Source organism: Saimiri boliviensis, chromosome 5 (genome assembly GCF_048565385.1).
Source record: "Saimiri boliviensis isolate mSaiBol1 chromosome 5, mSaiBol1.pri, whole genome shotgun sequence".
NCBI classification, from domain to species: Eukaryota; Metazoa; Chordata; class Mammalia; order Primates; family Cebidae; genus Saimiri; species Saimiri boliviensis.
Window position 1 is genome coordinate 39,287,950 of NC_133453.1, and position 27,222 is coordinate 39,315,171.

At 37.0% G+C, this 27,222-nt stretch overlaps 1 protein-coding gene and 1 non-coding gene across 2 annotated transcripts in view; both read left to right on the forward strand.

Moving 5' to 3' along the window:
* C2CD6 (C2 calcium dependent domain containing 6) overlaps nt 1-27,222 on the forward strand; it is a 92,921-nt gene that overhangs the window by 4,160 nt on the left and 61,539 nt on the right. Inside the window, 3 exon segments of the mRNA XM_074400171.1 lie at nt 20,647-20,733; nt 22,034-22,085; nt 23,439-23,584. Coding sequence (XP_074256272.1) covers nt 20,647-20,733; nt 22,034-22,085; nt 23,439-23,584 — 285 coding nt within the window.
* LOC120364400 (U6 spliceosomal RNA) lies at nt 10,228-10,331 on the forward strand. Its single transcript, XR_005579662.1, has one exon. It is a non-coding gene; the product is annotated as a U6 spliceosomal RNA (small nuclear RNA).

Consider the following 27,222-nt stretch of genomic DNA (forward strand, 5'->3'; position numbering starts at 1 on the left):
AGATTAATGTTTACAGCCTTTCCTCAGGATTCTGATAGAAATTTGCCAGAGTTGTTTTGCTGATGATGCTGCCATTGAAGAGAGCTCTGCTAATATGAGAATGAAGAGGTAAAAAGGTAGTAAAATGAGGGGGAAGCAGTATTTTAGCCAGGTTGCTAAAGGATGAATTGAACATTAGTATTCTTAAGGAATTTTTTAACTTTCCAAATTATTTTATATTTATATTAAAATGCACATTCAAAATAGGCTTCTAAAATAAAGGTTATCAAAACATTAGAAAGCATGAGATTACACATCAAATACATATATCAGTTTGATATTTTTATGACAATACAGTAATTGTCATCCAGTTACCTTAAAATATGAAATCCTATACATAAAACACATTAAACCAGTCAAATGCAACAATAAAATTATCCAAGACCTATTTTTATAGTTTTTGGTTTATTTTATATTTAATTAACAAATAATTGTTTATATTTTGGGGCTACAATATGATGTGATGATAGATATATACGTTGTGGAATGATTAAATCAAGCTAATTGACATAACCATTACCACACATACTTACATTTCTTTGTGGTGAGAACATTCAAAGTCTGTTAATATTAGCATCATGCTGTGCAGTAGATCACTAAAACTTATTCTTCCCCTCTAACAGAAACTTTGTACCCTTTGAGCAACATCTCTTTTTCCTGCTCCTCAGCCTCTGGTAACTAGCATTCTGTTCTCTACTTCTATGAGTTCTACATTTTTAGATTACACCTACAAGGGAGACCATGCAGCTTTTGTCTTTCTGTACCTGGCATTTTTCACTTAGCATAATGTCCTCCAGGCTCATTCATGTTGTTGCAAATGACAGAATTTTCTTCTTTTTTTAAAAGGCTGAAGAGTATTCTGTTGTGTATATACACCACATTTTCTTTATATGCTCTTCCACTGATGAGTACTTAGCTTGTTTCCATATCTTGGCTGTTGAGAATAATGCTGCAATGACATGGGAATGGAGATATCTCTTCAGCATATCATATATGAAAGCTCACAGTTAACATCGTACTCAATGGTGAAAAGCTGAAAGCTTTTCCTGTAAGTTCAGAAACATTGTGAGGATACCCATTCTCACCACTTCTATTTAACATTGTACTAGAAGCCCTAGCCAGAGCGATTGGGCAAGGAAAATAAATATAAAGCATCCAGATAGGAAAGGAAGAAGTGAAATTGCCTCTATTTACTGACAACATGGTCTTAGATATATCTTATATTTGCTGATGACATGATAAATACTTTATAAACTTTGAATACTTCACCAAAAACTGTTAAAACTGATAAATCCAGTAAAGTTGCAGGATACAAAGTCAAGTTACAAAAATCAGCAGTGTTGTTATATACTTTGAAACAAAAATTGCAACATAACTGAGAGTTTGTCATACACTTAAAAAGTTGAACAAAGCAATTCTTGAAAAATATGTAACAACAAAGATTCCTTGGAAGTTAATAGTTACAAATAAGACCATGTTTACTGAACTTCTGCAAAGGTTGGGGATCAATATAATTCTCCTTTGCAGGTTAAATTTTTGATGGCCAGTTTCCTCTCCTCCTCTCCCACTCTTTTCCATTTATCTCTGCTCCCCCAACTTTCACTTTACTTTTTAAATACTTCTTAAATTTATGTTTAATGTTTTATAGTTTTCAAAAGTGTCATATTTTTAAAAGGCTGACCATCATATGTAGTGATATACACAAAAAAAGGAAAGTTAAGTACGAACCCGCAAATATTAGTTAGTGAGGTTACTCTGGAGGAAATCACACAGCTAAAAACCAAAAGCTGTCTGTTTATTGCCCCATTCTAGTGTACCTACTATTTTAAGAAACACAATTTCAATTCTTTTTGTAACTGATCACTGAAGGAACATTAGAATTACTTGCAAGCAGGATTGCTGCTATCTGTGGGAGACAGTACCTAGTTCACATTAGGTTAAGACCAGCATGTTGCAATGATGATCATTTTTAGTTAGGAAGATCTTGAGTCACTTTTCTGAGAGGCTCCTCTGGGTAGCAGATTTCAAACTCACTGATATTAAAGTGGTGGCTGTATTTGGTATTACACCGACAGTTCTCAACTTACAATGGTTCTATTTATGATTATTTGTGGTAGCGTGAAAGCGATATGTATTCAGTAGAAACAGTACTTCAAAGTTGGAATTTTGATCTTTTCCCTGGGCTGACGATATGCAGTATGAATTAGCATGCTGGGCAGCAGCAGTGAGTCATTCTTTTTTTTTTTTTTTTAACTTTCAATACAGTATTCTATAAATTACATGACAAACCAACTTTGTGTTAAATGATTTTGTCCAACTATAGGGTAAGTGTTTAAGGATGTTTAAAATAGCCATGCTAAGCTATGATATGTGATAGGTTTTATGTATTAAATGGATTTTCTGCTTAATAATATTTTCAACATATAATGAGATTATTGGAATGTAATCTTATTGTAAGTTGAGGAGCATCTGTATTGCTGCATTAAAAATTGCCACAAATATAGCAGCTTAAAACATCTTCTATTTATTAGCTCACACCTCTGTAGGTTGGAAGTTAGGTACAGTGTGGATATGTTCTCTACACAGGGTATCACAAAGCTAAAATCAAGGTGCTGGCCAGGCTGTGTGCTTATCTCAAGCCTCTGGGGAAGAATCAATCTCTAAGTTAATTCAGGTTGTTGTAGAATTTAGTTCTTTGTAGTTGTAGGGACCGAGGTCCCCATTTCTTTGTTTGCTTTCAGCTGGGAACTGCCCTCAGCTCTTAGAAGCCACATGTATTCCTTACTACGTGATCTTCTTCATCTTCAAAGATAGTAACAGAAAATTTCTCATGCTTTAAATGTATTACTTTCCTATCTGACCTGTAGGCCCAGATTTAAAGGACTTGCTCTGGTTTGAATGTGTCCCCCAAAGTTCATGTGTTGGAAACTTAATCCCCGCTGCCGCAGTGTTGAGAGACGGGACCTTTAAGAGGTGATTAGGTCTTGAGGGCTTTGCCCTCCTGAATGAAATAATGCCATTATCCTGGGAGTGGGCTCCTGATAAAAAAGATGAGTGTGGCTGCCTTTTTCTTCTCTCATCTACTTGCTTTCCTCTATGGAATGATGCAGCATGAAGACCTTCACCGGATGTGGGCCCCTGGACCTTGCGCTTCCTAGCCTTCAAAACTGTAAGAAATAAATTTGTTTTCTTTATCAGTTACCTAATCCGAGGTATTCTGTCATAGCTACACAAATAGACTAACACAGGACTTTTGAGTAGGTCAGGCCCACCCAGAGACTCTCCTTAATTTAAAATGAACTGATTTGGGCCTTTAGTTAATCTGCAAAATTCTTTTACAGCAGCACTTGAATTACGTTTGAATAACCGGCAGAAGGTGTGTGTTTGCTGGCGCCAAGAATCTTGGGAGCCGTCTTAGAACTCTGCATATGATAGTGGTTAAAACACAGAAAACCAAACACCGCGTTTTCTCACTTACAAGTGGGAGCCGAACAATGAGAACACATGGATGCAGAGAGGGGAACAGCACACACTGGGGCCTGCCAGGGAGGTTGGGTTGGGGAGGGGTTTGGTCTCTGTGTTCTTAACCCTCTGGGAATATAAATGTATTCCAGTAACACTCCTCTGTGTTAAAGGCTAGTCCTTTCTCCTTGCTTGACGATGCAGAGGCTTCTGAATTTCAAGATAACTTGGATTTTCCCCTATTCCCTTCAGGATCCACCCCCACCTTCCCCTTTGGCTACCAGATCAATAACTAGGGTTAAATGACAATGTATTCCAGCTGGGGAAGTGCTGAGTCAGCTAAAAGAAGAAAGGTACTATATCCCAAAGATGTAGAACCTATCGATATCTACTGTCAGGAATCAGGATAATATGTGTGGGGCTAGATCCTGAGGTTGTTGAATTGTGAACAGAGAGTAGAACACAAAATTTCAAACAAGATAGAGCTTACTGGTATGGAAGCATTTTCCTGTGTTGCAGGATTTCACACCTGGGGAGGACCCTGGGAAGTAGGGCTACAATACTGCTAGGATGGGTTTTGGGTTTGGAGAAAATGATTTTAAGTGTAAACACATGAGCGACTTTGTCAGATGGTGAAAGCATGAATCAAAGACTCAGAAATGGGCATACTAGAGTGGAAATATTGTGTATGGCTAGAAAAGCCACCATATGACGATATGTCCTGGAGGATTTGGTGGATTCTAAGTTTGCCAAATCAATAAGAAATGTACTGGTGAAAAGGGCACCAGCATCACTGAGAAAGCAGAGCTGAACTCCCCAGTATCAATAAGGATGATAGAATCTTGAAATCATAGGGCTTAGAAAGTATAATTATTGTAATGTGTGGTAAGGTCAGTGGCAGCCAGGCAGCATATCAGCAGACAGGTATGGGGTAATTTATAGAGCACATATTCTTAGAGACAAGAATAAGCAATCAGCAAGAGTATTTGCTTAATTTATACAACAAAACAAAATCAATAATGGATGCTTAGGAAACTGAAGACAGCTGCCTGAATAAAAAGTCACAATAACTTAGCTAGTTTCTGAATGTTAGTTTTCATACCTGGAACCTATTATTTCAGGGAGAGGCCAGATGCTCAGGGAGGACCCTGTAACACCATGGCAAATATAAAATTAATGATATCCTCATTCCTTCACCAAAGGAACTCAGCCATTTACTTGATAATTGTCCACCAGGAAAATGAAAATGCCCAAATATTTTGAGGATTGTGGAATACAGGATCTAGTTGACATTACTATCCAGGAACCCAAAGCATAATGTCCCTTCTGTTAAAGTATGGGTTTATGAGGCCAACTAATAAATGGAGTTCTGGCCTAGGTCTGGCTCAGAGTGGATCCATACTCCCATATAGTGATCATTTCCTCATTCCCTAAATGTATGATTACAATGGATATACTTGACAACTGGCAGAATTTTTTACATTGATTTTTTAATCCGTAAGAGCTATCATACTGTGAAAGGCAAAATAGAAGTCTCTGAAATTTCCCTACTCTTCTACCTTGGCCATATAGTAATTCAAAAACAATGTCACATCCAATAGCAGAGATAATTTCACTTCTAAAGACCTAATGTATGCAAGGGTGATAACTTTCATTCCATCCCCCATTTAATAAATCTGTCTGGCCTTTACAAAGTCTGATAGATCCTGGAGGATGACAGTGGACAATTAGAAATTCAATCAAGTAGTAACCCCAGTTGAAGCTTCTTTGCCAAATGCAATATCTTAGCTAAACTATATCAGCATGAACTCAGGTACTTTTCACATGGCCATTGAATCTATTGTTTTAAGAAAGGGGGACCACAATTCACATTTAGTTGGAATGTCTAGCAGTATACATCTATGGCTATGACGTGGGCTCCATTAATTATCCTTCTCTCTCTTATAATATGGTCTGTAGGGACTTGGACCATCTGGAGGTCTGCCGAACATCATATTGGTCCAGTTTATTTATGTTCATTGGACTAGATGAGCAGGGAGTGGAAAGTAAATTAAAGGCCATTCCAGAGAATGGCAGATAAACCCTATGGAGATTTAAGACTTTGACATATCAATAAAATTTTTAATAGTCCAGTGGCCTAGGACATGCTAGGGCATCCCGTACAAAGTAAATGACAAATTATTGCATTTTGCACATCCCACAGTCAAGAAGAAAGCACAACTATGGTAGGCCTCTTCAAGTTCTAGAGGAAAGAGACACATACTTCCTTTACCCCTATATTGTGTGACACCAAAGGCTGACAGATGGAGGGATGTTAGCAAAATGATAGAATAGATAGCTCCAAGTTCTCTTTTCAGAGCTCTGGAAAATAGGCAAATATTTACTACAACCAAGCGAATGCTGAAGCAAGAAAAAGGTAACTTAAAATCAGTAGGAAAGCATCTGTGATGTTTTCCTTGCACTCATCCCAACCTCTTCCTCGACTTAGCAGCAGTCTTGAAAGTGCCAGTCCATATTCCCACTGTGGGACCCCAATCCTTGCTTCTGGAGGGAGCAGAACAGACCTTATTCTCAGAGAAGAGTGTTTGTCTGTTCTAACCTGTCTAGTGCCTACCTTAAAGACTGACATACGTTACTGGCCTTTGTTTCACCTAACTTGGAGTTTATTCAAGAAGGAAAAGTAGCAGGCATTATTCTGAAATTTTGTAAGACAACCAGCTAACCCATGGCCATCTGGGGCAAAAGATTAGAATTGAGATACAATAGAGTACCAAGACACTCTAGGGAGAGAGTTTCTCTGAGAAATTAGGACATTCAAAAGTGCCTGTGTATATAGGGGAATTAAGAAAACCACGTGCATGTCCAAGACAGGATGTACACTTGGGAGAGACTTGAGAAGACTCTAAGCTTTCATCTTTGTCTGCTCTATAGGCTTAGTAGAAGGAGGAAATGAACGATAAATGAAAATGATCAGAGATTTACAGAGATGTAAATTACCTGGTTAAACATTGGAGGAGTGTCCTAACACAGACAGCTAAATTTCAAACATAGAACTCTCCCTATCTTCTCTCTCTCTCTCTCTCTCTCTCTCTCTCTCTCTCTCATCTCCTGGAGGTGAAGGAAACATCTGTTAAAGGAACAGAGACTTTAGAGACCACACATGAAAAAGAATATGGACTTTACATAAACAGTTTAGAAGTCACTAAACAGCTGTAGTTCACAGCAAGTGAACAAACAAACAAAACTATCCTGAGAGGAGGAAGAATCTAATTTCCAGGGTTACCAACTTATAGTATTTAAAATGTCTAATATCCAACAAAAAAAGCATGCAATGAAATAAGAAAGTATGGCCTCTTCACAGAAAAAAAGTGAACAAAAACTGTCTCTGAGGAGGTGCACAGACATTAGAATTTTTAGACAAAGACTTTAAATCAACTATATTTAATATGCTCAAAGAGCTAAAGGAAACCAGGAGAATGAAGTAAAAACAAATAGAGGATATCAATAAATAAATGGAAATGATAAAAACTAAAATTCTGTACCTGAAAAGTACAATAGCTAAAATAAAAAACCCACTAAGAGTTAATAGGTTTAAGCAGGCAGAAGAAAGAATCTGTGTCTTGAAGATAGGACATTTGAAATGATTCAATCTGGGGAGCATAAAGAAAAAAGAAAGAGGAAAAATGAACAGAGCCTAAGAGACCTGTGGGACACCATTAAGCATAGTGATATATGCTTAATGTGAATACCAGAAGGGGAGAAGAGAGAGAAAGAACAAAATAATCTTTGAAGCGATGGCTGAAAACTTCCCAAATTTGATAAAATATAGGAATCTACACATGGAAGAATCTCAACAACCTCCAAGAAGGATAAATGCAGAGAGCTCTGTACTGAGACATATTATAATCAGTTGTCAAAAGCCCAGGATAAAGAAACAATCCTGAAAGCAGCAAGAGAGAAGTAATTTGTCATCTACAAGTTATCCTCAATAAGATTAAAAACATATTTCTCATGAAAAAACCCATGGATTCCAGAAGATAGGGATGACATTCTTAAAGACCTAAAAGAAATGCTGTTAACCAGGAATTCTATAACCAGAAATACTATGCTTCAAAAGTGAAGGAGAAATTAAGATATCTCTGATTTTTTTTAAAAAGACAAAACAAAAAAACTGAGGGAATTTACCATTAGTGGACATGCCCTACAAGAAATGCTAAAGGGAGTCCTTCAAGTTGAAATAAAAGGACACTAGACAATAACTTGAAGTCATACAAAGAAATAAAGAACTTTGATGTATAGTTAACATCAAAGGTAAATATGAAAGCAAGTATCATTGTATTTTGGGTTTGTAACTCCTCTTATTTTCTATGTGATTTAAAAAACAAATACACAAAACAGTAATTATAAATGTATGTTAATGGCACACAATTTTTAAAAGATGTAATTTGTGATTGCAACAAAAGAGTAGGGCCAAGTACAGTGGCTCATGCCTGTAATCCCAGCACTTTGGGAGGCCGAGGCAGGGGGATCACTTGAGGCCAGGAGTTCAAGACCAGCCTGGCCAACATGGTGAAACCCCATCTCTACTGAAAATACAAATAATTAGCTGGACGTGGTAGTGCACACCTGTAACCCCAGCTCTCAGGAGGCTGGGGCAGGAGAATCTCTTGAACCCAGGGGGTGGAGATTGCAGAGAGTTGAGATTGCACCATAGCACTCCAGCCTGGGTGACAGAGTGAGACTCTTGTCTCAAAGAAAAAAAAAAAAAAAGCAACAACAAAAAATGGGGAGGAGGAAGCTATATAGCTGTAGAGTTTGAAAAATTTATTCTGTTGGCCGGGCGTGGTGGCTCAAGCCTGTAATCCCAGCACTTTGGGAGGCCGAGGTGGGTGGATCACGAGGTCAAGAGATCGAGACCATCCTGGTCAACATGGTGAAACTCCGTCTCTACTAAAAATACAAAAAAATTAGCTGGACATGGTGGTGCGTGCCTGTAATCCGAGCTACTCAGGAGGCTGAGGCAGGAGAATTGCCTGAACCCGGGAGGTGGAGGTTGTGGTGAGCCAAGATCACGCCATTGCATTCCAGCCTGGGTAGCAGGAGCAAAACTCCGTCTCAAAAAAAAAAAAAAAAAAAATTTATTCTGTTGAAGCTTAGTTGGTATGAACTCAAACTAGAGTAGTACAAATTTAGGATGTTAATTGTAGTCTTCATTGTAATCACTAAGAAAGTAACTAAAAAATGTACACAAAAAGGAATCAGAAGGCAATCAAAATGATACACTAGAAAAAGGCAATTTAAAAGGCTGCCAAATTTGAACAGGGCCCAGAACAGAAAGGGCATTGCAGTAGATCTAGGCTACTGTCCAAATGGCCCAGTTGCTTGGGACAGGTGATCCATCAGACTATGATATTAAAGGTATCTCTGGTGGGAAACAATACGATCTGGAGTTTATTGCAAATAAGGTATTTACAATGTAAATCCCTAGGCTTCTGGAGCAAGGCCATACCATCTGTAGAGAAAATTATCTTTAAAAACACTGCCTGTGACCAGGCCTTAGTAGAGATAAAGCACCTGACCTTGGGACATCAAGTGACCATGAAGGCAGAACTTCTCATCATGAGTTGGTTTGTCAAACCCAACTCCATGTCATCCATCACTGTTGTACCAGTACCTCTGTCTCAGCTCATACCTGTGCCCACACGAGGTGTTGAACTGATGGAGGAGGAAAGAGACTGACCTTGGTTCATGGATGGCTCAGCTTGGTATGTGGATGCCAGCTGAAAATGGATTGTAGCTTCACTACAGTCCTACTCAGAGTTAGGAAGATAGCAGTAAGGAGAAATCCACCCAAAGGGCAGAATTTCAGATGGTACAACTAGTAATCATTTTGTGTGGGAAGAGAGTGGTCTGATGTTAGAATATGCAGACTCACAGGCAGTGACCAGCTAGTCGCAGCTAGGAAGGAAAAATATTGAGAGATTGGGAACAAGCAGATCTCTGGAAGACGCATGTGGATATACCTAAAACAGTGAGCACTCACCAATGCTGAACTAGCTCTTGATGCTACTGCATGCCCAGCCTGCCAGCAACAAAGACCAGTGTTGAGCTTCCACTGTGACATTTTCTCTTGAGGAGACCAATAAGCCAGTTGGCGACAAGTTGCCTACAATGAAGTAAAACTAATTTATCTTCATTGGAATCAATATACATTCTGGGTATGAATATCTGTTTGCTGCTTACAGACTGTAACCAGCACTATCTTAGAGTTTAAGAGGATTTGTTCCCTTTACACAGGATCCTTCATAAAATCCCATTAGACCAAGTGACCTGTACAACAGAGGAGGTGTGGCAGTGGTCTTATGACCATGGACTGGATCTCTTACTTGTAGCAGCACTCAAAGCTGCTACCATGATAGAGCAACGGATGACCTGTTGAAAGCACAGCTGAAGTGGCAGCTTGGAAGTGATGCCTCACATGGATGGGATGTGATCCTCTAGGCTACAGTGTATACCATGAATCAATGGCATGTTTCCAGTAGATATAATGCATGGTTCTGAGAATTAAGGGCTAGAAGTAGGAGTGGTCCTGGCTGGGCACGGTGGTTCATGCGTATAATCCTAGCACTTTGGGAGGCCAAGGCGGATGGATCACTTGAGGTCAGGAGTTTGAAACCAGCCTGGCCAATATGGCAAAATCCTATCTCTGCTTTAAAAAAAAAATGAGTCCTCACCTCGGCAGCACGTATATTAAAATTGGAACGATACAGAGATTAGCAAGGCCCCTGCACAAGGATGACATGCAAATTCATGAAGTATTCCATATTTTTCAAAAGAGACAAAGAAGGGCATTACATAATGGTAAAAGGATCAATGCAACAAAAGAGCTAACTATCCTAAATATATATGCACCCAATGCAGGAGCACCCAGACACATAAAGCAAGTTCTTAACAACCCACAAAGAGACATAGACTCCCACACAATATTAGTGCGAAACTTTAACACTCCACTGTCAATATTAGACAGATCAATGAGACAGAAAATTAACAAGGATATCCAGGACTTGAACGCAGATCTGGACCAAGAGGACCTAATAGACATCTACAGAACTCTCCACCCCAAATCCACAGAATATACATTCTTCTCAGCACCACATCACGCTTACTCTGAAACTGACCACATAATTGGAAGTAAATCACTCCTCAGCAAATGCAAAAGAACAGAAACCCTAACAGTGTTTCAGACCACAGTACAATCAAATTAGAACTGAGGACTAAGAAAACTCACCCAAAACAACACAACTATATGGAAACTGAACAACTTGCTCCTGAATGATGACTGGATAAACAATGAAACGAAGGCAGAAATAAAGATGTTCTTCAAAACCAATGAGAACGAAGACATAGCATACCAGAGTCTCTGGGACACATTTAAAGCAGTGTCTACAGGAAAATTTATAGCAATAAATGCCTACATGAGAAGCAAGGAAAGATCTAAAATCGACACCCTATCATCAAAATTGAAAGAGCTAGAGGAGCAAGATCAAAAAAATTTAAAAGCTAGCAGAAGACAAGAAATAACTAAGAGCAGAACTGAAGAAGATAGAGACACCAAAAAAAAAAAAAAAAAAAAAATCCTTTAAAAAATCAGTAAATCCAGGAGCTGTTTTTTTTTTTTTTTAAAGATCAACAAAATAGACCACTAGCCAGATTAATAAAAAAGAAAAGAGAGAAGAATTGAATAGATGCAATGAAAGATGATAAAGGGGATATCACCACTGATTCCACAGAAATACAAACTACCATTAGGGAGTACTACAAACAACTCTATGCATATAAATCAGTAAGCCTGGAAGAAATGGATAAATTCCTGGACATTTACACCTTCCAAGACTAAACCAGGAAGAAGTTGAATCCCTGAATAGACCAATACAAGGTCAGAAGTTGAGGCAGCAATTAAAAGCCTACTAACCAAAAAAAGCCCAGGTCCAGATAGGTTTACAGCCAAAATCCACCTGACGTACAAAGAGGAGCTGGTACCATTCCTTCTGAAACTCTTCCAAACAATACAAAAAGACGGAATCCTCCCTAACTCATTTTATGAGACCAACATCATTCTGATACCAAAACCTGGCAGAGACACAACTAAAAAAGAAAACTTCAGGGCAATATCCATGATGAACATTGATGCAAAAATCTTCAATAATACTGGCAAACCAATTGCAACAGCACATCAAAAAGCTTATCCATCATGATCAAGTAGGCTTCATCCTGGGGATTCAAGGCTGGTCCACATATGAAAATCTAGAAATATAATCCATCACATAAACAGAACCAAAGATAAAAACCACGTGATCATCTGAATAGATGCAGAGAAGGCCTTTGACAAAATTCAGCAGCCCTTTATGCTTAAAACTCTCAATAAACTAGGTATCATTGGAATGTATCTCAAAATAATAAAAGTTATTTACAACAAACCCACAGCCAGTATCATAATGGGCAAAACCTGGAAGCATTCCCTTTGAAATCTGGCACTAGACAAGGATGTCCTCTCTCACCACTCCTATTCGATATAGTATTGGAAGTTCTAGCCAGAGCAATCAGGCACGAAAAAGAAATAAAGATATTCAATTAGGAAAAGAGGAAGTCAAATTATTTCTATTTGCAGATGACATGATTGTATATTTAGAAGACCCCATCATCTCAGCCCAAAATCTCCTTAAGCTGATAAGCAACTTTAGCAAAGTCTCAGGATGCAAAATCAATGTGCAGAAATCACAAGCATTCCTATACACCAATAACAGACTTAAAGAGATCCAAATCATGAGCGAACTCCCATTCATAATTGCTAGAGAATAAAATACCTAGGAATACAAGCGACAAAGAATGTGAAGGACCTCTTCAAGGAGAACTACAAACCACTGCTCAAGGAAATAAGAGTGGACACAAACAGATTGAAAAACATTCCATGCTTATGGATAGGAAGAATCAATATGGTGAAAATGTCCATACTGCCTAAAGTAATTTATAGATTCAATGCTATCCCCATCAAGCTACCATTGACCTTCTTCACAGAACTGGAAAAAAACACAAAAACACCTTAAAGTTCATATGGAACCAAAAGAGAGCCCACATAGCCAAGACAATCCTAAGAAAAAAAAAAAAAAAAACCAAAAAACACAAAAAACAAAGACAAGATGATGAAGGCATCATGCCACCTGACTTCAAACTATTACCATAAGGCTACAGTAATCAAAACAGCATGCTACTGGTATCAAAACAGAAATATAGACCAATGGAGCAGAACAGAGGCCTTGGAAGTAACACCACACATCTACAACCATGTGATCTTTGACAAATCTGACAAAAACAGGCAACGGGGAAAGGATTCCCTGTTTAATAAATGGTGTTGGGAAAACTGGCTAGCCATGTGCAGAAAGCTGAAACTGAACCCCTTTCTTACACCTTACACTAAAACTAACTCCCGATGGATTAAAGATTTAAACATAAGACCTAATACCATAAAAACCCTAGAAGAAAAACTAGGCAAAACCATTCAGGACATAGGCGTAGGCAAGGACTTCATGAATAAAACACCGAAAGCAATGGCAACAGAAGCCAAAATAGACAAGTAGTACCTAATTAAACTTAAGAGTTTCTGCACAGCAAAAGAAACAATCATCAGAGTGAACCAGCAACCAATAAGATGTGAAAAAAAATTTGCAATCTACCTGTCCGACAAAGGGCTAATATCCAGAATCTACAAAGAACTATATCAGATTTACAAGAAAAAACAAACAAACCCATTCAAAAGTGGGCAAAAGACATGAACAGACACTTTTCAAAAGAAGACATTTATGAAACCAACAAACATGAAAAAATGCTCATCACTGGTCATTAGAGAAATGCAAATCAAAACCACATTGAGATACCATCTCACACCAGTTAGAATGGTGATCATTGAAAAATCTGGAGACAACAGATGCTGGAGAGGATGTGGAGAAATAGGGACACTGTTACACTGTTGGTGGGAGTGTGAATTAGTTCAACCATTGTGGAAGACAGTGTGGCGATTCCTAAAGGATCTAGAAATAGAAATTCTGTTTGACCCAGCAATCCCATTACTGGGTATATACCCAAATGATTATAAATCATTCTATTATAAAGACACATGCACACATATGTTCATTGCGGCACTGTTTACAATAGCAAAGACCTGAAACCAACCCAAACGACCATCAATGATAGACTGGACAAAGAAAATATGGCACATATACACCATGGAATACTATGCAGCCATAAAAAACAATGAGTTCATGTCCTTTGTAGGGACATGGATGAATCTGGCAACCACCATTCTCAGCAAACTGACACAAGAACAAAAATCAAACACCACATATTCCACTTATAGGCGCATGTTGAACAATGAGAACACATGGGCACCGGGGGTAGCTTCACACACTGGGGTCTGTTGTGTGGTGGGAGGCTAGCGGAGGGACAGTGGAGCATGGGGATGTTGAGGAGGGGTAACATTGGAAGAAATGCCTGATGTAGTTGACAGAGGGATGGATACGTCAAACCACAATGGCATGTGTGTATATATGCAACAATCCTGCAAGATCTGCACATGTACCCCAGAACTTAAAGTGCAATAAAAAAAAATTGCCCTCTGAAATTTTTATAATCACTCCTTTCATTAAATGTAAAGACTAGGTAATTTCTGTGTTCCACTTTTCCAGGCAATTAAAGATGAAAAGGCATCCTCCCTCCAAAAAAAAGATAAAGAAAAAGTTAACTGGGCCTGGTGGTGGGTGTCTGTATTCCCAGCTACTCGGGAGGTTGAGGCATGAGAATTGCTTGAACCCTGGAGGCAGGAGGTGGGGGAGGGCAGAGGTTGCAGTGAGCCGAGATGGCACCTCTACACTCTAGCCTGGGCGACAGTGCCAGACTCCGTCTCAAAAAAAAAAAAAAAATGTAAATGTGGTCCTGCTGATCATCATTCTCAGGAACCCACTTTTGGGGAATTTGTGTTTCTGGTTCCTGCAACTCTTAGTTCTGATTAGCTTCTAGCTTCAAAGTCCTGGTTTACAGGAGGAAAATGTTCTTGTCCTGGAACTCAGCAAAACTCTTGGAAAAAAAAAATAAAACTTTAGGTGATAGCTTCTTACAGGTCACTTTGGGCATCTCATGCCAGGAAACAAGCAAAGACAGGAGTCATCATTCTGATTTTCAGGAGAGAACTCTCAGATGATCCACTGGGAATCTCTTGGAATTCCCTTGCTCACTTTTTTTCTTTTTTTTTTTGAGTCTCACTCTGTCGCCCAGGCTGGAGTGTAGTGGCATGATCTTGACTCACTGTAACCTCCACCTCCCTGGTTCAAGTGATTCTCCTGCCTCAGCCTCCTAAGTAGCTGGGACAACAGGCGCATGCCACCATGGCCGGCTAATTTTTGTATTTTGTATTTTCACCATGTTGGCCAGGCTGGTCTTGAGCTTCTGACCTCATGTGTTCCACCCACCTTGGCCTCCCAAAATGCTGGGATTACAGGCGTGAGCTGCTGTGCCCAGTCCCTTGCCCACTTTTGGTAGTAAATGGACAAGTGTAGGAATCATGCTTGACCAAGGTAACCAGGAGCTCAGACTCCTTAAGGATGAGAGTCTGTGTCTCTTCACCAGGTAAACCGTTAGACTAGCAGAACTGCTAGCAGAGGGTGAGGGGAATGTAGCATGGGTGGAGGAGGAAGGGGATAAAGAACATTAGTATTGGCTATGAAGCCAGGTGCAGCAGCAGAGGATCAGAGCATTTGCTCCATTTACACAGGATCCTTCATGAACTCACATTAGATCAAGTGACCTGTACAACAAAGGAGGATAATAGTTCACTCTATTAACTATTAACAGAAGGTTAATAGTTCATTCTATTAACCTTCCTCTTTTAAGTTTTCCCAGGTAAAAAAAAGTCCTGGAGGAGTTGCTCCCAGAATTTGTTATATGCAACAAATGGATACAAGTGACTGAAAGGGTACTATGTAGTGGATGGCAGAGGGTACCACCCAGATCTCCTGTGACCCTGTCTTCCTGGACTGAAGTACTCATTTCCCTAAATATTGGGAGTGCTGGCAGCTGATAGCTCTCAGATAAGTCTTTCTCCAGGACTTGTCCTTGTTTAAAGAGAGCTATGTTCCTCGAGATCACACTCTTCTCTGTAAGACAGGATGTATTCAAAGAACCAGACTCTTCAATTTGTGGCAGCTTTGAAGGGCTATCTGAGCTCCAGAGCTTCCTGTTGGATTGGCTGAGGTCTTTCTTGAGATTGCATTGCTCTTCAACGTCTCCCTCTGCCCAGTTCTGCTTCTTCACTCCTCTGTAAGAAGTGATCCCTAGAGCTCTCCCTAATGAACTTCCTGCATTCAAATCTTCATCTCAAAGTCTGCTTCCCAGGTAGCCTGACCTAATCTTAGAAGGTGGAAAGGCATAAAAACAGCATTTAGCAAACTCTTCTTGATTCAGGGTGGCTGAAACAAAGGACACTTGGGAAGAGGAATCTTAGGATACGGAGTTAGGGGTAAGCAGAAGACGGATCATGAAGGACTTTGATGTTTATTTTCATTCAGCCATTAAATTTTGTGATGAGGTGTGTATATCTGACCTATTCTAAGGTTTTATTATGGAAGAGTTTAAAATGTATATAAATAGAATGGGTCAATGAATACAAATACCCACTTATTAATTCAACAGTTATCAATTTATGATTAATCTTGTTTTACCTGTATCCCTACCCACTTCTATCCCCCTCCCATCTCAGATTATTTTCAAGCAAACTCAGATATTATATTATTTCATGCATAAATCTTTTAGTGTATATCTCTAAATTGTAATGGTTATTTTTCTAAAAAACATAACCATAATATTGCCATAACTACCCTAATTTAGGAATAATTCGTTAATATTACCCAATCTAGTATTCACGTTTCCCTAATTTTTCTCATGTTAAGATTTATTATTACTATTTTAAATTTATATGATAAAATAAAACACATACAAAAAATCATACAAATAAATTTTTTTCATTGAAATATAAGGAAAATCCTTTTGTAATCACCACTTGACCAAGAAATAGAACTTTGCCATTTACCCTAAAGACTTTTCATGTGGGGTTATATTGATGATGTTATTTATTTATTTATTTATTTATTTATTTATTTATTTAAGGCAGGGTCTTGTTCTGTTACCCAAGTTAAAGTGCAGTGGCACTGCCATAGCTCACTGCAGCCTTGATCTCTTGGGCTCAAGTGATCTTCCTGCCTCAGCCTCCTGAGTAGCTGGAATTATAGGCACATGCCACTATGTCTGGCTAAGTTCTAAAAATTTTATGTGGAGGTGATGTTTCACTATGTTGCCTAGGCTGATCTCAAACTCCTGGCCTCAAGTGATCCTCCTGCCTTGGCCTCCCAAAGTGCTGGAATTACAGGCTTGAGCCACTGCACCAGGCACATGATGTTAATTTTGATTAGCCATCCAAGAGGTATAAGCTACTATACACCCTTACATCTAATAAGCAGTCTGTAGGGAGATTCAAGACAGTATAAATACTTTTATCCCCATAAAACTCATCCCCCTAGATTTGGTTGTATTGGTGATTTTTCTCAAAACATCTTACTATGATGGTGCAAAATGGTAGTTTTTCAACTTGCCACTCCTTTCACTTTTCCCAGCTGGCAATCTATTAAAAGGAAGAGTTCTTTATTCTTTTTTTGCCCATTATTAGTATATATTTGTGGGTTCAGTAGGTTCTAATACATTATTTTCCTTCATTATTTTGATATTTACAGTGTTCCAGAATTGCCGGCAGGCCACATTTTTTGGTGGCTTCTATGGCTTTTGGACATTATCTTGAACACATCCTTTCTTTCTGGCCACAAAAGGTGTTCTCTCCTCATCTATACATTCCCTTTTCCAGCCTTGAATTTATTAAATTTCTTTTCATGGATAATGGTATTTAGAAACCTAAGATATGGGGTGCTAAGTGTGCTTATTGCTACTGAGGTGTTATTGCTTCTAGGACTTTTCAGCAGAGAGACTTGTGTGGATTCATGACTTCAGTCCAATCAATTCTACAGGGCTCTTTCTTGCCTTACTTTTTTTTTTTTTTTTTTTTTTTTTTTTAAGACAGGATCTCCTTCTGTCACGAACCTGCAGTGCAGTAGTATGTGGCATGATCACAACTCACTGAGCCTCAACCTCCTGGGTGCAAGCAATCCTCCCACCTCTGCCTCCTGAGTAGCTGGGACTACAGGAATGAGCCACCACTCCTGGATAATTTTTTTAAAAAATTATTTTGTAGAGATGGGGTCTTGCTATGCTGCCCACGCTGGTCTCAATCTCCTGGGCTCCAGCAATCCTCTCACCTTGGCCTCCCAGAGTGCAGGGATTACAGGCATGAGCCACTGTGCCCAGCCTGTCTTCCTCTTTTTAGTGTTTGTATTTCCCTTTTCCAGAGTACAAACCCTGGCAAACCACTGGTGTAGGTCCAAGAGTCCAGAAGCTAAGGAACTTGGAGTCCAATGTTCAAGGGCAGGAAGCATCAGCCTGGGAGAAAGACGGAGGCCAGGAGACTTAGCTAGTCTAGTCTTTCCACATTCTTCTGCCTGCTTTTATCCTAGCCCTACTGGCAGCTGATTAAATGGTATCCACCCAGATTGAGGGTAGGTCTGTCTCTCCCAGTCCACTGACTCAAATGTCAGTCTCCTTTGACAACACCCTCGGGGACATACCCAGGAGCAATACTTTGCATCCTTCAATCCAATCAAGTTGACACTCAATATTAACCATCACACACCCATATCTTCTCCCTTACTTTAATCTTAACTCTGCAATTAAATATATTAACTTCTCTCCATAGATTTTTTTTTAGACAGTGTCTCACTCTGTTGCCTAGGCTGGAGTGCAGTGGTGTGATCTTGGCTCACTACAATCTCCACTTTTCAGGTTCAAGTAATTCTCCTGCCTCAGTCTCTCAAGTAGCTGGGATTACAGGTGTACACAACCACGCCCAGCTAATTTTTATATTTTTAGAAGAGATGGGGTTTTGCCATGTTGGCCAAGCTGGTCTCGAACTCCTGACCTCAAGTGATATACTCACCTCGGCCTCCCAAAGTGTTGGGATTACTGGTGTGAGCCACTGTGCCTGTCTTCTCTATAAGACTTATGCTGAAGTTTTCCCCACTATCTTTTGGTTTGGTTGAAGTTCATCTTTAGTAGATTTCTTGGGAGGAGCTCAAGAGTAAAGTGTTATTAGAATGCCTGTTTCATGTATTTTTAAAATAGACTTGATTCTTGAATGTTGTTACTTTGTTGGATAAAAATAGACTTGGTTGGATAAAAATCCTTAGCTTGATTTTTCTTGCCTTGAACTTTATAAAAATACAGCTCTACAGTTGCATTGCTTTGTATGCTGCTCTTCAGAAATATGATGCTAGTATTCTTTATCTTTGTAGATAATTTGGTCATTTTTCTGTAGGAAAGGTGTATTATAAAGCCTAATAATTTTATTAGGACCTATCTTGGAGTTGATCATTATGAGCCAGTTTTTCTAGACACATAGTGAGTCCTACCCACATACTGATTTTTCTCTTATTCCTTAAATTTTTCTTGGATTATAACTTTAAACATTAATTTCTCCTTCATTGTTTTGTTTTTCTTTTTTGAGGATTTTTCATTTTCCTGCCTTCTAATTCACCCATTTTTCTCTGACCCTTTATTCTTCTTTCTCTATGTCATTATCACTTTCTTCACTGGCTTCTTGTCTTCTTCAATGCCTCTTATAAAGCTTTTATTTGAATCGATGCTACATTGGGCACTTTGTAAGTTAGTATTTATTTCTGGGATGGTTTGTCTTTTTAAAAAAATTCTTTGCTGAGTTGATCAACACTTATTTTATTTTTTCTTTCTTCTCTTTGGTCAGCTTCTGTTTTAGTTGTTGAATAAATGAATGAATTGTTGAGTGTAGGCTTAAAAACATCTTCAAATGCTTGTTTGAAGATACTTAATTCAATTTGAAATCTCATGTTTTATACTTCTGTTTTGTTATTTGGGAGGAAGAATTTTTGTCATCTGAAGATTTCTCCCCATTTTCTCCTTATAATAGCTTTTAAAGGAGTTGGTCTGATTTTCCTTATTGGTAGTCATTTCTTGGTCATGGTTTATGTGTACCCTCTTCTTTCAGTGTATTGAAGTACAGTTTCTTTAAATGGATGAAGTTGTAATTGATGGGAGGTAAGGGGAGAGGAGGGGCATAACCTGTTGTTCTCTTCTGTTTTTCTGGTATGCTTAATTTTCCCCTCTTACTTCCCTGCCATGTTTGAAGGGATATCTCTTCTTTTCTGACACCTTCACCCCAGAAGCAGTGCTCATCATTACAAACTACTTCTGGTCCTTCTCTTTCCGGTCCCTTCTTTGTGGCCATTGCTGTGAACTACCAACTCCTAGACCTGTGGTCAGAATTTTTGTGCTCCGTGTTGAACTTTCTCTTTCTCAGGATGATTTTGTTTATGCTTCCTTTGTGTTTATATACATATATATATGTATGTATATATATATGTATATATATATATGTGTGTGTGTGTATATATATGTATATGTATATATATGTATATGTATATATATGTATATGTATATATATGTATATGTATATATATGTATATGTATATATGTATATATAACTATATGTATATTATATATGTATATGTATATATGTATATGTGTGTATATATATATATACATATATATATGTATATGTATATTTGAGTAGAGATTCAGATTCAAGGTGTCTCCTATACTGGGGCCAACTGGAATTCTCCTTATAAGCTTCTCAAGATACCCTACTAAATATTCAATGTTTTAACAAACTGAAAAACTGTGTACTTTCTTCATCTTTCATGATTCCCTCTATTTTATATTTGTGTACATTTTTATTTCTCTGCTAACTTATTGAGGATAAGGATGAGTTTATTAATCATATTAATACCCCACTACCAAGGAGATCTCATATTTACTAGAGACTTATACAATAGTTGAGTTGAATTAATGTTTCACCTAGTTATATTCTTCTTTCTCTTCCTAAATCTTAATTTATCTACATTGTAGTTGCTGAGAAAAACTCTTCAAGGATCTGATAGTGAAGAACAGGAAACAACACAGGAGACACCAAATTTGGTACCATTTGGTGATGTGGTATGTATGAGTAGCCCTCAAAAACCTATATAAGTTATTTATTATTTGATAATCAAAAAGTATATGCAGAAAATGGTTCTCTCTGATAACATATTTATGATTTTTTTCATTTTTATGAGTCAGAAAACATTGTAACAATCACTGAAATTATAGAAAACATCCTGATTCACAGAAATAATATTTTCTATATTAGGGATTCCCAAATCTAGTTACATCAGAATTACCTGGGATGGTTTTTATAAAACATTAACCTGAGGCTCCACCTACGGTCTGCTAACTTAGAATCTCTGAGAGAGGGGCTTGGGAATCAGTAATTTTATTGAGCTTTTAAAGTGATTATATTTATTGCTAGATCATGCTAAAGTTTGAAAATTGACCTGTGCCCCTCCCCCATCCTAAAACCTCTTAGAAACAAAAGCAAGCATCTCTTTCTCTTACACACACACACACACACACACACACACACACACACACCACCCAATATCTAGGCTAAGAACCAGAAAAATCTGTTACCTACAGAACAAGACATGAGAATCTACATGCATGTAGATCTGTCAAATATCGTGGCATTCATCTACAGTTATCTTTATTTTCTGAACACGATTACAGTGGTAACTGGTATGAAATAAGAATTTTTCTTGTCCATCTTCACTACCTTCTATCATACACAATGTTTAATGTAATATTTCTGTTATTTTTACTTGGTTTTAAAGACTAAAGATGGCTAAATATATCTGGCTAATTCTCATATTAGGATTTAAATGTTCCTGCATTTATTTTGTATTTGATTTTTTAGTTAAGCACATGATACAACTTTCTTTAACATTTAGAAAAACTTTGTACAAGAGAATATTTATGGCCCCTGGCAAGTTATTACCAATGAATCATTGTTGAATGAATAAAATGGTCTTAGGATAGTGGATAAAATTTTGTCTGAAATAAGGCATGTTTCTTAATTTTACATGTAGAATGCTGCATTTTATCAGTTCTCAACTAATATCAAATAAAAACAATTTGAAGAGTGATGATCAGATTTATGTTAATAATGAGTTATTATTTGGCTTTGTATTCTCGTTAATTTTCAGTTTACTTTGAATGTGGCCTGCCCATTTTTCTTCTGTGTTTCTGTTTTCTGATGATTTCTATTAACTAGATATTTGTAATGAGAAACAATATTTCAAATGACAAAAACCAACAAAGTGAAGCTTTGCTTTTTAAAAATAGAGTTCAGTATAAGGTGGAAGAACAGTTGATGCTTTAAATGCATTCATTGTTTGTGTTTTTGTTTTGATTGTTGTAGGTTGGCTGCCTGGGTATTCATATAAAGAATTGCAGACATTTTTCACCTAAGAGTATCCTTTCTTCTGATTTAAGAATCATGGAAATTATATCTCACTGTTTCATTGCTGCATTATAAACCATTCCAAAACTTAGTGGCTTAACACAGTAACCATTTTATTATCATTTTATTGATAATACAACTACTGTGTATTCACTAGTTGGTACTTTTGCCTGAGGATATAACAGCTTGGCTATAGTTATCTGACAGTTCAAAAGGTCTGGAATATCTGTAATGGCCTATTTATATATCTGGTTGCTTTAGTGGGGATGCATGGAAGGCTAGACTTGGCTGGAATGCTGAAATAATTGGATCTCTCTTTCCAAGTCCTATCATGTTTTTTTCCTCCTGTGTTAATTTTGATTCAAAAATATATCACAGTAATATATTATTTATCTTGATTACTAGTTTTTGGTGTCCCGTTAAGTTTTGTGCCCTAGGTGGGTGCCTTTCTGGCTTACTAGTTCCAACCCTAGTCATGTTCCATTACATGTTGTTGGTTAATGTAATCATAGAGCCAGCCCAGATTTAACGGCAGGGGAAATAAAGTCCACTTTTGATGTGGGAGTAACAGAAGTTTTTTGGCCACCTAAATCACCATATAAGTTACAGAAAAAAATTATATCTTCTCGTATGATAATGCTAACTTATTTGTAAGTAATATGTGCTTCCTTTAAATATTTTTAAAAGGCTTTATTTTATATTGGTGCTTTTAAATAAGCTGAGTGCTTATTTTTAGATTTATCACAGCATAAAACCAGTCTTATGAAGATTTGATGTTTCTTTTTTATGTAAAGAGAATTTTGGAAAATAATTCTGTATAAAGAGATTTTTGAAAATAGTTAAATCATGGAAACGAAATTGTTTTACTCCATACCATTCTATGAAAGATACAATACAAACCAATATAGTATAAAAGAACTATAGACTTAAGTGAATTAGAGAATAGAACACTTTTTATCCCAAAATTAAAAATAAGTTATTCTGATATATTTTTAAATATTTTGAATTTCTACATAATTATGCTTAGGAAAAATTTCAACTACATATTGCATATATTTTGTCACCTTGAAATTAATATATAGAAAAATTTGCAAAGGAATTTTGTTGGAAATGTGAGGTTAAAAATATAAGGGATGTAAGAAAGAATCAATCTTCTTTGACTTATATTGTATCTACCAGTGATGGGCAAAAATACTATTTTAGAAGACTTTTTTTCTATTGTTTAATGTACTCAACAATTACCTTTTATGTCTACATGATTGATTCTTAAGTTTTGGTCTGAATAATTGACTGTATTAATTTCATAATGTATTATTGTTCAATTACAACAAAACTTATTTCCTAAATAGCATTCTATTTTCAGTCATTAATCAACAAAATGATTATTTATTTATTTGCATCTCTGTAAATGAAGTTGTGAAATGTACAAAAATGTGTCGCTTGCTATCCAATGACAGTGAGAAGAACACTGCAATTACGTTTGATGAAGTAAAGTATTTTTCTGTACAGGTAATGTTAATATCTCTTCTAGATACTAGAATGTCTCCTTATAGTTTCAAATATTCTATCCTAATTATATCTGTTTATAAAAACGAGTAGGAAAGAAACAAAAGCAGTGAGCACCTTTTAATTTGGTATCTAACAGTATCCTATTTCTATACTATTGGCTATAGTGGTATTTTTTTAAAAATAAACAATTTACTGTGAAATGCATAATCTTAGTAGATTTCTTTCCTGAGATGTTACTGTCTGTGGTTTCAAGTGTTCGTTATGCATGTATTTATCTCTATCTTGCTCTTCTCTTCTTATCTACTGTCTTCCACCTTATAGTTTTCCCCGTCTTCTTTCCTTTTCTTCTATCCTATATTCCCCTTAGTCTCTCTCTAATTATTTTTGCATGGATTAACTTAGTCTGTATTACAACCCAAACACACACACACACACACACACACACACACACACACACAGAGAGAGAGAGAGAGAGAGAGAGACACTCTCATCCTTATTTTACTGATGAAGAAACTGAGGCACTTTGTGGTTAAGGACCTTTCTTAAAGTTATAGTGAGTGGTAAGTGGTTGAGCTGGGCATGTGGGCAGTCTGGTTTCAGACCACACTTTATTAAAGTGCCTCACACACTAGCACTTACTATGTTTCTGTTTACAGTAAAGCTTCTTAGAATCGTAAATGTATCTTAAAACTGAGGCTATGGGGTTTTCTAGATGTAGGATTATGTCATCTGCAAAAAGGGATAGTTTGACTTCCTCTGTTCTATTGGGATGCCTTTTATTTCTTTCTCTTATCTGATTGCCCTGGCCAGGATTTCCAATGCTATGTTGACTAGCAGGGGTGAGAGAGGGTATCCTTGTCTTGTGCCAGTTTTTAAGGGGAATAGGGAATTGGGTTGGATTTACACCCATTGTTTTTGAAGCACATCAGCTGAATATAGGGAAGCATTGCCCATTCAGTGTGATGTTGGCTGTGGATTTTAATTAGATATTAAAGGACCATACCTCAGAATAATAATATCTTTCTTATTATTCTGAGGTATGGTCCTTCAATACCTAGTTTATTGAGAGTGTTTGATATGTATGGTACTGAATTTTATTAAAAGCCTTTTCTGCATCTATTGAGATAATCATGTGGTTTTTGTCTTCAGTTCTGTTTATGGGATTAGTCACATTAATTAATTTGTATGTGTTGAACCAACCTTGCATTTCAAGGATAAAGCCTACTTGACAGTGGTAGACAAACTTTTTGATCTGCTGCTGAATTCAGTTTGCCAGTATTTTGTTGATCAAGGATATTGGCCTAAAGTTTTCTTTTTTGTTGAATCTTTGCCAAGTTTTCATCAGGATGATGCTGGCCTCATAGAATGGGTTAGGGAGGAGTCCATTCTCCTCAATTTTTGGGAAGTTTCTGTAGGAATGATACCAGCCCTTCTTTGTACATCTGGTAGAATTCAGCTGTGAATTCATGTAGTCTTGGGTTTTTTTTCTGGTTGGTAGGCTATTTATTACTGCTTTAGTCTCAGAGCTTGTTATTGGTCTGTTCAGGGATTCAGTTTCTTCCTGGTTCAGTCTTGGGAGGGTATGTGACCAGGAATTTATCCATTTCTTGAAGATCTTCTAGTTTATTTGCATATTGGTATTCATAATATTCTCTAATGGTTGTTTGTATTTCAGTGGGGTCAGTGGTAATATCCCCTTTGTCATTTCTGATTGTGTTTATTTGAATCAAAAAGAGGAAATAGTTAAAGAACGAGTGACCCAAGACTCAAGTCTTCCCCAAATTGATTGAAAATCCATCCATAGATTCAAGAAAATCAGTGAACTTTAAGTGAATAAGTATAGAAATGATCACACATATGTATATCCCATTCAAACTGCTGAAAACCAAAGATAATGAGAAAATCTTAAAGACAGCCAGGGGGAGAAAACACATTACATTCAGATGCACAACAATGTCAGCTGACTCTCCATCAGAAACAATGCAAGTCAGAAGACAAGAGAATGCCATCTTTAGAATGCTGGGGAAGGGGGAAAGTTCAGCCTAGATTTCTATATCCAATGAGAATATACTTTAAAAGATGATGAAAGACAAAAGCTGAGAAAATTTGTATGTAGAAGGCATGCACTGCAATAAATAGAAAAGAAAGCTTCAGATTGGAGACAAATGATCCCAGATGCACAGGAGAGAGGATCACTAGAAATGGTAAATGTGTAGGTAAAAATACAAGATTATTAAAAAAAAATTGTCCCCAAAAGACGATTGAGTCTTGTTATTTAAAAATAAAATAATGTCAATGAATGATAGAAATTGTAGCATATGTAGAAGTGAAATACATGGCCAGAATACAGAGAATGCAGAGGTTTAAATAGAATTATTCTATTGTACATGGTGGCTTAATTTTAATTCAAAATATATTGTGATCTGTGAAAAATCCATATTATAATCCCTAGAGCAACCATGAAAAGTTTAACAAAATTGTATTAGGAAGGAATAAAGGAGAAAGAGAGGGAAGGAGTCAGGGAGAATGGGGGAAGGAAGGAGGAAGATGAGTGTGGAAACTAAATTAGTATTAAATTTAAGAACTTAGAAAATGTAAAACCTTAGGAAATCAGGAGGAAGAAATTAATAACAGAAAAGAAACAAATGAGTTATTTACAACAGTATAGGTGTTAAAGAAATGTAACAATACAAGAGCTAATTATTAATAAAACTAACACAATAGGCACAATTCTGACAAGTCTCATTAAGAAAATTATGGAAAATTTGGAATATAGGTATAAATATAGAGGCAATTGAAATCTGTAAGAGAATACCATGTATAACTCTATACTAAAAGTTTGAAAATCTTGATGAAATAGAATATATTAGAAAAATATAAATTACATTATGTTTTAGCTTTATCTTTTGTAAACTGAATATAGATTTAAAACATCCAGTCTGACAGTATTTGTATTTTGACTACGTCTGTTAGTGTAATAGTTAATATATGTAATGTTAATGCAGATTAAATCTGTTACCTTCTTTTGTGCTATTTATCACAATTGAACCATGGATTCTTTTTCCGTCTTTCCTCTTTTGTCTTTTCTTCATCTCTGGGATTGAATACAATTGACGCTTGGACAACATAGACATTGAGGCACTGACCCCTCTACACAATTAAAACTCTGACTTCCCCAGTACTTAACTACTAATAGTCTACTGTTGACTAGAAGTTTTACCAATAATGTAAACAGTTGATTGACACATATTTTGTATGGTATATATTATATACTGTATTCTAACAATAATGCAACTAGAGAAAAGAAAAAAGAAAATCATAAGGAAGAGAAAGCATATTTACTATTCATTAAGTGGAAGAGGATCATTATAAAGGTCTTCATTCTTGTCATTTTCACACTGAGTTGGCTGAGAAAGAAGAGAGGCTGGTCTTGCTGTCTCAAGGGTGGCAGAGAAGGAAGTGGTGGAGGAAGAAGAAGGAGAGGCAGGAGAGGGAGGCACATTTGGTGTGACTTTTATTGAAAAAAAATTCATGTAAGTGGACTTATGCAGCTCAAACCATGTTGTTCAAGGGTCAACTGTATTTAACAGTTTCATTCTGTTTTTCAACTTTCTTATGGTGGAAATTACCCACTACTC